General features: G+C 38.2%; 2 protein-coding genes across 4 annotated transcripts in view; one reads left to right on the top strand and one right to left on the bottom strand.

The window, feature by feature from the left end:
• LOC103698924 (UDP-glucose:glycoprotein glucosyltransferase-like) overlaps nt 1–13,139 on the top strand; it is a 92,314-nt gene that overhangs the window by 66,864 nt on the left and 12,311 nt on the right. The window lies entirely within an intron of this gene.
• On the bottom strand, nt 3,270–8,486 carry LOC148714470 (uncharacterized). The gene is made up of 2 exons (XM_089929845.1): nt 4,305–8,486; nt 3,270–3,814 (listed from the first exon to the last, which is right to left on the bottom strand). Exons 1-2 carry the CDS (start codon nt 8,365–8,367, stop codon nt 3,456–3,458), a joined length of 4,422 nt encoding a protein of 1,473 aa, XP_089785971.1. The 5' UTR covers nt 8,368–8,486; the 3' UTR covers nt 3,270–3,455.

The raw sequence follows: 13,139 nt of genomic DNA, 5'->3' as shown, positions 1-13,139 counted from the left end.
AGGCCAGGGCATCTTGACTTCAACTTTCAGGATTCTCCTGTGTCTCCTCTGCATCGTGACCTATGAAGTGGACGAGGTTTTTCTGCCCTCATCCTTTTCCCCTTTCTCCTCCTGGGTGTAATTTGTTTTCACATGGCATGACTTGCTTTTTCTTTACCAGGTCTATCACAACTTCAACTTCTGGGGTTTGACAGGGCCAGATATCAGCTCTTGCAACGCCGGTTCTTTGCTTGCCTTGTCTTTACGAAAAGCTTGCTACCTGCTCCCCCTATATTTCCAACTGATAGATAAAAATATTTCCTTCTAGAATTCTATTAGATTACAAGTCTTCCTTCTTGAGTTAAAATTTTCGCTTATCCATTTTTTAATTTAGAACTAATCTTCTCTAACTTAAGAATTTCATGGATTATTCTTATTTTTACACTTTATTTTCCACTCAAAAGAGAGAGAGAGAAGTTCATGGATTAAAAAAAAAAATTCTAAATCGCAATCCTAAAATTTATATGAGTATGAAATAACTTAGATGGAAACTTTCATCTTTCTCATTGTACCTCTATTTCCTATCCCAAAATATTTTTGTGATGTTTAAAGTTTTTTAGATATTCTCATAATATCCCTACCAAACCTAATTCTCTTGCTTCTCACATCCCAGCAGTTCGTGTCATCTCTCGCTCAAATTTCTTCCACCTTCTGGACTTATAGACTCAAAGCTCACGAATTAATTCAATGTGACGTAGAGGATTGCCGACCCGGGTTACTCTCAAATCCATGGCATCTCGTGAACAAGTCAAAATCTGACAGTGGTGATTGCGATCACAGACGCGTTTGAGATCGAAGAATCGCGGTATTGACCAAATTAACATTAATTGGGAGTAGGAAACTCGGTACATAAGCGCAAGAGTAGATGACAACTCAGTCTGGCTTGGGTGAGCTCTGGGTTTGAAAATGTGAGCAGCGAACTATGGGCCTGACGACTTGGTGCGGGCCATGTGACAATTCAACCTTTCACTAAGATTTAGAAATTTATTTTTTTTAAAACAAAATCTCACTTATAATACATTAATTGCTAAATATCCTCGGTAGTAAATAGAATCCTCCAAAAGCCTGAAGTGGGTCTTCCAGCCAGGTCAGCTAACATGAGAGGGTCTTAGGTTCAACACAATAGCATCAATCAATTGAAGCGCAATGACTTGATGAAGAACCGCAAAAATAAATTTGAAGAATGGTTGGCCAGTTTGTTATTGTTACATTTATTACTGAAGAAGAACAAGGGCTTTGAAAGAAGCATCGAGGTTTGGTGTGAGCATACCATTTCTCATGATAGAATACTAGCGGTGGGTGAAGAGTCACCGTCAATGTGGACAGATAAAAAGTTCCAAGAACAGCCACAGGGAAACCTTGCTTCTCAGGGTAGTGCCCTTCTATGATCTGATTAAATGCTTTCAACCCAGATCTTATTTATTTGGAAGACAGGTTGGTCTAGTTCAGGAATGGTCTATTTGTCTTATCAACTATATGGTCTGCTGCTCTCACAGGTTTTTTCTTGGGTTCAATTGGATATTTTCTAAGTAACATCTTTAGGAAATCCTTACGGACTTAGATACAGCTGCTGAACTGCCTGTCTCATTTACGGGCTACTATATTGCCATTACAGTCTTTTAGTCATAGCGAGATCTATAGTTGCTGGTGCAAAGTTTATTTTGTTTGAGATCATAGCATGACAAATTTGAGCATTCATGTTCAATTAATTCACTCCGGAAGGGGAGCTTAAAAATTCACTTTTGATGGCTTCATCTTCATGAAACATTTCATCAGATTGTTATCAAGTAAAATTAATTACGAACTGTTTTATATTCAAATGCATTTCTGCCAAGATGCAAAGGTAATGTATCAGTTGGTGATTCTCATGGATTGTGAAGTGCTCAGACAGCTTGGAGAATGAGCTTTTACTTTGTTTTACTGCTAGTAAATTCCTTTAATTTCTCTTCAAAACGATGACAAATTTTGATGTATGGTAGTGAACTGAAAAAGCAGTTCCTATTCCTGCACCACCACAATTTTTGTTGCGCTACAGATGCTCTCTCTCTCTCTCTCTCTCTCTCTCTCTCTCTCCCCTTTAAATATCAAGTCAAAGGGCAGATCCCAATCAGCTACCCTCCAGCCAAGAAAAGGCCACAGCTGATATGACTTTAACTCTCAAGATTCTCCTCCGCCTCAAGAGAACGTTTACTGGATTTACCAAGGTCTTGGAAGGAAGCAAGCTATGAGGTGGCTGCAAGTCCTCGTAGGCTTCCTACTCAAATACTACATACCGACCTGTTCTACCCGAGCTATTTGATTGCGACCCAAAATCTTTACAGAGTGAACCTGAACCAGTTAGAAAAAGCTCTATCAGTCAACTAGCGTTAGAATAATGAAATGGGCATCAAAATGGATCACTGCCGAATCCAAGTAAAGCAAAAGACAAGTTTAAGTCATTCGCATGGTCAAGCAAGACCCGATGGCCTAAACAAACCTTGAAATAGTGAAGTGAAGACTAGCAGTGGTAATGCGACGAATAGACTTGTTGGCCTTAACCAACCTTGAACCATGGACCTAAGACAGTTAAGAGCGAGCCTGCAAAATTATTATTTTCTATGTAGAGTTTAAAAAGATTAAAATTCATACTTAAATTAGGAATATTTCTAGTTTAGAGTATTTATCAGAGAAATTACTTTGGGTGGCTTTGATCTGGAAGACTTTGATTCCATGGGGCAATTTTGGCATCAGGATTTTTACATGTCGCTTGGCATGTCTTCCATGTCGTGTCCTAACGATTTAGCCATATCTATTATTGACTAAGCATTGTTTTGTCTTCTTTATAGATTCCTCAAATCTCTCTCTTTCCATTGTCATTCTTATTTTCTTTTTCAATATTTATCCTACCTTAAAGAAAGATTCAAAAATTTATTTTTTTTAAAAAATCATTTAAAATACATTAATTGCTAATTCTTCTTCCGAGAGTCATGTCAACTTGACAACGGGCTGTGACTATGCGTACAATTCTAAAATGAAGTCTCCTTGGTATTTAGAATTTTCTGAATGCTGCCATGGTTATATATATCACAATGATCCATCACGGTCTTTTATTTTTTCCCCCTCTTTTTAATACTCATAGATCTATCAAAAAATCATTTCACTTCAAACTGTCACATGGATCACGGCATCATAGGCCATCTATTAAGTGATGACACTACATATAAAAAGAAAGGTAAAAAAAACAATCTATGTTGGGAAAATGGAGGAAGTGAGACACTTCCCTTAAATTTGTTGAAAAGAGTAGTGAATGGGAACAATAGAGTGGAGGTTCATATAATGGTGTTTCTAGAAGGTAAAAATAGAAAAGAGTTACAATAACTTGTTCCATGCAACATGAAAGAACTACATAACATTTTTGTAGCTTTTAAGCACTGCATCTATGTTAAAAACTCCACTAATCGACATAATTTAATTGAGTTGAATGGCTCGTGAATAGTTGGAATGTTGCCACTTATGAATAAGTGAGATATCCTTTGCATGGTTGGACGTGCTTGTGGTACAACACGGATGCATGAAAATGCTATAATAGCCAGCAACAACACTTCTTTTACCAGATAAGCTGGAGGAGGTGAGATACGTTGATCTAACACATCATTGAATAGCATCTGCTGGACCTCTGATGAAGATAGGTAGGAGACAAAATCACCTGGATGCCTTCCCATTATTACTTCTAATATTACTATGCCAAAACTGTATACATCACATTTCTCATTTACCCTTGTCATGTACGAAAGCTCTGCAAAAAAAAAAAAAGAGAAAGGAATAATCTTTTTGTTTCCAATTTAAGTAATTTTTCTCAAACTTAACAAAAAGGCCAAAATCTTGTATCCAAACGTAATTTATATATTAATTTTTGGAAATACTTTGTTATTTGTAAAATAAATGTTATTATTGATTAATTAAAGTTTATGCTTAGTAATAGTTTTTATTTTTTTATTTTCTTTAAATGATTACCAGTTAAATAATATAACCATCATTAGAAAATATTAATTATCTATAGGCACTAGTTTGTTTTTTTTAAAATAACTAAGCTCTGGTATGGATAGATTCACACATAGGTCTATTGAAAAATCTCTATTTGGCAAATATGTACTAATCTTGTTTTTCAAAGCATGGAAAGCCTCATAAGACATCGAAATATAAAGATAAAGCAAAGTTTAAGAATATATTTATAACCAATAGAATAACTATAATAATACGAAGGACAAATTGGAAGAATGACTTACCTGGGGCAGCATATCCAAATGTGCCTGCTAGTGTGCTCCAATTTGATGAATCATATTTTAGAATTCTTGCAGTGCCAAAGTCTGAAAGATAAGCCTTAAAATCAGAGTCTAATAATATATTATTGCTGGAGATGTCTCGATGCACTATGGATGGATTGCGATCATGGTGTATGTATGATAAAGCATGGGCCACATCTTTGATGATATGAGCTCTTCTCTCCCAATTCAATTCCTCTATTGTTTCTTGATTACGAAGGACGCTAGCCAAACTTTCCTTCTCAATGTACTCATATATAAGAAATTTACAACCTAAACTGGAGCAATAACCATGAAGTTTTACAATGTTACGATGTCGAATTCTGGTTAATGCTTGAATCTCATTCTGAAAACTTTTCTCATCAGATACTCCTTCCTCCATCGAATGAAATTTTTTAACAGCCACCACTTGTTCCATTGGAAGTTCTACTTTGTAAACTTTGCCATATGTTCCACTCCCGATGCAATATTTCTCATCAAAATTTTCGGAGGCATTGATGATGTAGTCATAAGCAACTCTTCCATCAAAATTCAATATCGAAAATAGATCGCCAATAACAACACCAGTATCCTTTTTCTCTGTAGGTTTTCCTCTCCTATGAAGAGCGGCAATGCTAATAGTAGACACACCTAAAAGAACCAAACTGCCCAATATAGGACTGATAACAAAGAGTATAATGTGGTTTTTAGTTGAATGATGAGTGCTTACAGTGGTTGATCCACAAGAAGGCAAACTTGGCGCCTCACCGCATAATCCCTTGTTATAGATAAACCACTCTGTTGGAGCATTTTGAAACAATTTGCTTCTAGGAACTGGGCCCTCCAGATTGTTGTACGATACATCTATTGTTGACAAACTTAACATGCTTCCAAAAGATAAAGGAATGGCACCTGACAGATTATTGTGGGACAAGTTCAAAGATATTAAATATATCAAACTTGCCAGTTGTGATGGTATCTCTCCTCCAAAAAAATTATGGCTCAGATCAAGTAAATCTTGCAATCCTTTTAACTCTCCAAGTTGAGATGGAATGATCCCATCGAATTTATTTTTGCTCAAATTCAAGATGCGCAGTTTAATACAAGCCTCTAATTGTGGTGGTATTGGACTGCTGATGTCATTGTTAGATAAATCAAGAATTTCCAAATTGGATAATTTTCCAAACTCCGAAGGAATTATTCCAGATATTTTGTTATCACTCAAAGTCAAGTTGTACAACAAGCTCATGGTACCTAACTCTCTTGGTATTTCTCCTGCAAGTTGATTTGAAGAAAGGTCCAGGACTTCTAACTGAAGCAACTTTCCGAATTCAGGAGGTATGTTCCCAGTAAGTAGGTTTCCTGAAATCTTGAAGATTGTCAAATTTTGACAATGTGCCCAACTTGGTGAGATCTGGCCATATAATTGGTTGTGGCTCATGTCAAGGTAGTGTAGATTCGGGTATATCCCAAAGTCTTTCGAGATATTTCCTTGAAGCCTATTTCCTTCAAGGCGAACTCTAAATAAGCTAGAGCAATTTTTTAAACTTCTTGGAATAGGGCCCTCAAAGTAGTTGTTTTCCACAGTAAGATTTTGAAGCGCGCCTCCTTTACAGATCTCTGATGGTAAGTAACCAAAGAAATTGTTATTAGATACCTCTAGAGAGATGAGGCTGGTGTGATTACCCAGTTCTTGGGGCAAAGAGCCTGATAAATGATTGGTATGGAGGTATAAGGTGTTAAGCATGGTGAGGTTTCCTAAAGCAGAAGGAATGGAGCCAGATAATTGATTTTCTGAGATTTTTAGATCACGTAAGTTCACTAGGTTGCCTAATTCATGAGGGATCGTGCCAGATAAATTATTGGTACGAAGGTACAAGGTTTCAAGCATGGTGAGGTTTCCTAAAGTAGAAGGGATGGAGCCTGATAGTTGATTTTCTGCGATTTCTAGATGACGTAAGTTGACTAGGTTGCCTAATTCATAAGGGATCGTGCTAGATAAATTATTCGTGTAGAGGTACAAGGTGTCAAGCATGGTGAGGTTTCCTAAAGTGGAAGGGATGGAGCCTGATAGTTGATTTTCTGTGATTTCTAGATAACATAAGTTCACTAGGTTGCCTAATTCATGAGGGATGGTGCCAAATAAATTATTGGTGTAGAGGTACAAGGTGTCAAGCATGGTGAGGTTTCCTAAAGTGGAAGGGATGGAGCCTGATAGTTGATTTTCTGCGATTCCTAAATAACGTAAGTTGACTAGGTTGCCTAATTCATGAGGGATGGTGCCAGATAAATTATTGGTGTAGAGGTACAAGGTGTCAAGCATGGTGAGGTTTCCTAAAGTAGAAGGGATGGAGCCTGATAGTTGATTTTCTGCGATTCCTAGATGACGTAAGTTGACTAGGTTGCCTAATTTATGAGGGATTGTGCCAGATAAATTATTGGTGTAGAGATACAATGTGTCAAGCATGGCGAGGTTTCCCAAAGTGGAAGGGATGGAGCCCGATAGTTGATTTTCTGCGATTTCTAGATGACGTAAGTTGACTAGGTTGCCTAATTCATGAGGGATCGTGCCAGATAAATTATTGGTGTAGAGGTACAAAGTGTCAAGCATGGTGAGGTTTTCTAAAGTGGAAGGGATGGAGCCTGATAGTTGATTTTTTGCGATTTCTAGATGACGTAAGTTGACTAGGTTGCCTAATTCATGAGGGATTGTGCCACATAAATTATTGGTATAGAGGTACAAGGTGTCAAGCATGGTGAGGTTTCCTAAAGTGGAAGGGATGGGGCCCGATAGTTGATTTTCTGCGATTTCTAGATGGCGTAAGTTGACTAGGTTGCCTAATTCATGAGGGATTGTGCCAGATAAATTATTAGTGTAGAGGTACAAGGTGTCAAGCATGGTAAGATTTCCTAAAGTGGATGGGATGGAGCCTGATAGTTGATTTTCTGCGATTCCTAGATGACATAAGTTGACTAAGTTGCCTAATTCATGAGGAATGGTGCTAGATAAATTATTAGTGAAGAGGTATAAAGTGTCAAGCATGGTGAGATTTCCTAAAGTGGAAGGGATGGAGCCTGATAGTTGATTTTTTGAGATTTCTAGATCACGTAAGTTTAATAGGTTGCCTAATTCATGAGGGATGGTGCTAGATAAATTATTGGTGAAGAGGTACAAGGTCTTGAGTTTGATGAGATTTCCTAAACTAGAGGGGATAGAACCTGTTAAATTATTGTGTGAGATTTCTAAAACCAAGAGGTTAACTAGATTGCCCAATTCGTGGGGAATATTACCAGAGAACTGATTTCTGTAAAGGAAGAGGAATCTTAGGTTGGTCAAATTACCAAGGGTCGAAGGGATGGGACCAGCGAGATTGTTTCTGTTTAAATAAAGCGCACGTAGACTCATGAGCTGGCCAATCTCTGGAGGCAATGTGCCACCAAGTAAATTTTGTTGGAATTTTAGGGAGGTTAGCTTGGTCCAGTTGGCAAAGAAACAAGGAGGAATCTCACCAATGAATTTGTTTGAAGAAAGGTCGATCTCAGTCAGTTTAGAGAGGCTGGCGAGAGCGAGGGGCAGATTGCCAGAAAGGCGATTATGCGAGAGATCGAGGGAGGTGAGAACAGGAAGCGTGCATATGCTAGGTGGGATTGTTCCAAATAAGTAGTTGCGTCGGAGGTGGAGACGAGTGAGAGATGGGAGGGCAAAAAAGTTGAGGCCATCGAGCTTACCGACCAAGCCCGCACGAGGTAGGCTGATGCCCGTGATCACAGGTTGGCCTCCATTCTCCATGCAGGTGATGCCTTGCCACACGCACGCATTGTTGGAGAGAGACCAAGAACCGAGTTGTTGGGCATGTGAATTTTGAAGAGTGGATTTCCAATGGAGCAGAAGTCTCGCTTGGGATTCAACAATTGAAGAAGCAGCGATCGCAGCAACTGTCGTTGCTGATGAGTAGTGAAGAAGAAAGAAGGATAGCAGGAGAAGGCTGATTGATAGATGATTCAAAGGGAGGGATAGGTATTGGATTTGCCAAAGACTAGGATCCATAATTAATATGGCTCTCTAGGTGTTCCGTACGTGGTTTTTTAGCTCTGCTGGTTGGTACCGAAATGGGGATTCAAGAGCCCTATTTATAGACCCGGAGAGCATGTGTTTGGATTCGATCCTTCTATTCCTGTTTCTATATGGGCATTAGTCATTGTTTAATTTTTCAAATCTGTGTCACGACGACTCTTGGGCTGTTCGCCAGTGCTGTTCCTTTTTTGAGCACTAGTGCTGTCTTTTATTTGATTCCAGAACACTAGTGCTGTGTGAGCCAGCTACCAAGAAGAAGGGTTTCCCCAAGTCAATGCGCCACAACCCAATCGTTCCAAGCCTTCCTATCTAACGGCTTGATTTTCTTTAGGTTGTCCAGAGTGCATAAAGATTAGAAGGCCAGCCATTGAGATTTAGACTGGTGGTTAGAGAAAACCCTCTGCCTCTAGTAAATGGGATCTTTTAGAATAAAGCCTAAAAGAGTTCGCAATGTCCTACAACTTTAGTAATAAAAAGTGGCCGGTTAACTTGCCGGTCTACTTCACTCCTAAGTAACATCTTTAGTAATAAAATCTACGACTGTTGGTGCAAAACCTATTTTGTTTGAGATCATAACCTGACAAATTCCAGAATTTGTGTTTGCTTAATTGGCTCCATTAGGAAAACTTGAAAATTCATTTTTTGACGGCTTCATCGTACCTTTCATTAGAATATATAGTAGCAAGTAAAAATAATAGCAAACTTTTTTATTATAATGTGTTTATGCCAAGATGCAAAGATAGTGTATCTGTTGGTGATTCTCGTGGATTATGAAGGGTTAGATAGCTTGGAGAACATGATTGTAATTTGTTTTGGTAAACTATCTATTACTATTGCTCCTGTGTTACAAAACAGTATGCAGTGCAAGTCCGCCATCTACTTGTAATTCTCCCTTGCATTCCATCACGAGGACAACGTCTGAGTCTTTTTTTTTTTTGGTACATTCAACGTCTGAGACTTTGACGGGGGCGATATATCAGCCCTTGTGACATGGTTTCTTTGTTTTCCGTATCCTTCCAAAAAGCTTGCCACCTCTTCGCCATATATTTCTCCAAGTCAAAGTCTCCCCTCCAAACAAGAAAAGACCAGAGCATCATGACTTTAATCTTTATGGGGCCATGAGAGTCCCCCGTGATTTGCGAAAGTCGCCCATGATTTTGAAAGTAACCAGACAAATCTGAAAATAGAATTTATAAAAAAATATATTTACATGCAGCAAGGAGCAATGAATGGAAGCCTCCGAAATATAGACCGCAGGAGATGGACTCGTTCCATTGCTCTACTGGAAACAGGGATCTGGAGAAATCTTGTATTTTTTAGAAGAAGCTACTGTCAAAGAGCCCGATCAGCATTGGCTTGGAATCCATAAAGCTCTAGAAAACACCAAGAGTGCCGGGTGATTTTTTTTTTGGCTTGGTTGATTGGTGCTGAGGTGAGGATTGGGTGCCTTTTTACATGCAGGGGCATGCGGATCTAGCTTTAGTGATTTCCATGAGATACATTCCCTGATTAGCTTTAGTGATTGCGCAGGGGCATGTTGCTCGGTTGATTAGCTTCAATTGACTTTGATATGAAGCATGTTTAATTTCCATGCGATACTTGTCCTGCACAATTGCTTGCTTTGCTGTCCTACCCTTTTCTTTATTTAGTGATTTTGAGACCCAACACGATGGTTGGCCCGTGGTAGTTTCATTTCATCAAGATGATGAAATGATTTGGAGCTTTTTAATTCAAATGATTGACAAAATCAACTTACACATAAGCAACTACCTTTTTTTCAATCCATACCAAAGTCAAGAAACAAGTCTATATTATTCTTTTTTTGATAATCAGTCAAAAATCATGCATACCATTTTGATTAATAAATTTGACGGGATGTGTCTCACTTCCTCCGTTATTCCTCAGAAGAGGAATAATGGGATAATGCCTTTTTTTGGTTACATATCTTATTCATTTTTTTTGGTACAAATATCTTATTCAATTGGAGGACAGGTTGCTTTGGGTCAGGTCTAGCTTATTTGTCTGATCAACCATTTGGTCGTCCACTCTCAATGAGTTTTTGCTTGAAGGAATGCTAATCGAAGATGAGTCATACCTTCCCACGGAGGTTTAGTCCAATCAAGAATAATTGAGCCGATTGCAGTCTGGGTCTTTCTTTAACCCGAGCTATTTTGAGCCCCACACCTTGGATTTTGTTTCACGCCATTGCTATCACACTTTGCCGGTTGCTTTCCCTACAGCTGGGGCTTTTTGTCACCAAGAGGCTAATCTTAATTTCAAACGGCAAAGTTATTAGAGAAACCAGGGCACGAGGAATCTTGAATAAGAACATGGGCATATCAATATTGAATGGCCCCAATGGTGAAATGGCTGTAGGTCCCGAGATATAGAAATTAGGGCTAAATAGTCTTTTTTTAAGCTAGTAGAATCACAAAAGAATCCTGAATCTCTTGAATTAAATAGCTCTTTGCGACCATCTTAGATTCGCATCATCTTGTATTCTAGATTTTAGATGGTTTGGCTATATCTATATATATATATATATATATATATATATATATATATATATATATATATATATATATATATATATATATATATATATATATATATCAGCCCTTGTAACACGGTTTCTTTGCTTTCCGTATCCTTCCAAAAAGCTTGCCACCTGCTCGCCATATATTTCCAACTGAGGTTCTCCAATTCAAAGTCTCCCCTCCAACCAAAAAAAGACCAGAGCTTCATGACTTTAAGTCTTTAACTTTCAAGATTCTCCTGTGCCTCAAAAATGAATATATACTGGATTTACCCAGGTCTTGAAAGGAAACAAGCCATGAAGTGGTTGAGGTTTTCCTGCTCTCATCTTTGGTTCATTTTTTGCCCCTTCTCTTCCAGCTGTAGTGAACCTGCTGCAAGAGCTCGGAGGCTTCCTACACTAATGATTCTTTTCCTTTTTTTTCGTGGGATGATAGACACAAATAATAAATACAGACCTGCTCCGATCCTAGAATGGCGTTGGAGATGAGCATGCTTGTGGAGGCATATGTCGTATTAGTTTTGCACGTCATAATGTTCTGTAATTTTTTTTATAGAAATTACTAAGTATGAGTTGGTTGAGGTAGTATATGAAATCTATATGAAGCATTTCCAACATAATGATTTGGATGAAGGCATAAAACATATTTATTTGAATAATCAGTAGTTGTATCACCGCCATCCATGAAATTTTCCTGCAATTTTGATCATTTATTTGTTTTGCATATAATGGGATGGCAGCGACACTCATCCTTTTGGTATGTGCAACAATAATCAGATCCTGGGGACCAAAAAACCCTCAATCCAAAAATTTCAATAGCCATCGTAGGCGTATGAAGTAGTTGCGTTTATTTGGATTGCTACTATCAAATAATTGTTCCATGCAAACAGAGCACAGTATGCAGAAAAAAAAAATGTAATATCTAACCAAAAAAATTATATAGAAATTGATTTGCACTAAAATCTATCTACTACATTCAGTTCTGGGAAATAATGGACTTGGATATGGGCCTAAACTCTCTTGGAATTCATACCTTCTAAGAGCGTACCCTCCATTAGAGTTGGTAAAGTTATTAGAGGTTGGTATCGATGACTTGAAAATAGATGAAAAGTTCCAAGATTAGCCATAGGGAAACGGTGCTTCTTAGGATAGTGCCTTTTATGTTCTGATTAAATACTTTCTTAGTGTTCGTAATGAGATCTACAGTTGCTGGTGCAAAGTCTATTTTGTTTGAGATCATGACCGGACAAATTTCTGCATTTGTGTTGATTAATTCGCTCCAGGAGGGGAGCTTAAAAATTCACTTTGGAAGGCTACATCGAACCTTTCATTAGAATATATAGTAGCAAGTAAAAATAATAAGAAGTTTTTTTAGATTTAAATGCATCCTTTCCAGATGAAGAGATAGTGCATCTCTTGGTGATTTTCATGGATTATGAAGAGTTTAGATAGCTTGGAGAACATGATTGTAATTTGTTTTGGTAAACTAACTATTACCATTGCTCATGCATCGCAAAAAAGTATGCAGTGCAAGTACACCATCTACTTACAATTCTCTCTTGCATGGCATGACTTGCTTATTCTTTACCCGATCTATCTATCACGGTGAGGTGTGGGCCTCATGAATTCCACCATGAGTCCTAACTTCTGGGGTTTGACAGGGGCAGAAATAACTTAGATGAAAACTTTCATCTTTCTCATAGTACCTCTATTTCCTATCCCAAAATATTTTTGTAATGTTATACAGTTTTGAGCTATCCTCATGATATCCCTACCAGACCACCTCTCGCTTCTGACATCCCAAAAACTCGCGTGGTCTCTCACTCAAATTTCTTCCACCTTCTGGACTTACAGACTCAAAGCTCCCGAATTAATTCAACGAGACGTAAAGGATTGCTAACCCGGGTTGCTCTCAAATCCATGGCATCTCGTGAATACATCAAAATCCGACAGTGGTGATTGCGATCACAGATTAACATTAACTGGGAGTAGGAAACTCAGAACGCATGTATGCGCCCAAAAATACAATGCATAAACGCAAGAGTTGATGACAACTGAGTCTGGCTTGGGTGGGCTCTGGGTTTGAAATTGTAAAGCAGGGAACTATGGGCCTGGCGACTTGGTGCGGGGCCGGGCCATGTGACAACTCAACCTTTAACTAAGATTTACAAATTTATTTTTTAAAAAAAAAACCTCACTTAAAATACAT

Source organism: Phoenix dactylifera, chromosome 3, assembly GCF_051530095.1.
Source record: "Phoenix dactylifera cultivar Ajwa chromosome 3, Ajwa_hap1_PhDact_Kaust_v1.1, whole genome shotgun sequence".
Taxonomy (NCBI): Eukaryota; Viridiplantae; Streptophyta; class Magnoliopsida; order Arecales; family Arecaceae; genus Phoenix; species Phoenix dactylifera.
The sequence above is the reverse complement of the archived record's forward strand: the minus strand, read 5'-3'. Positions and strand labels throughout refer to the sequence as shown.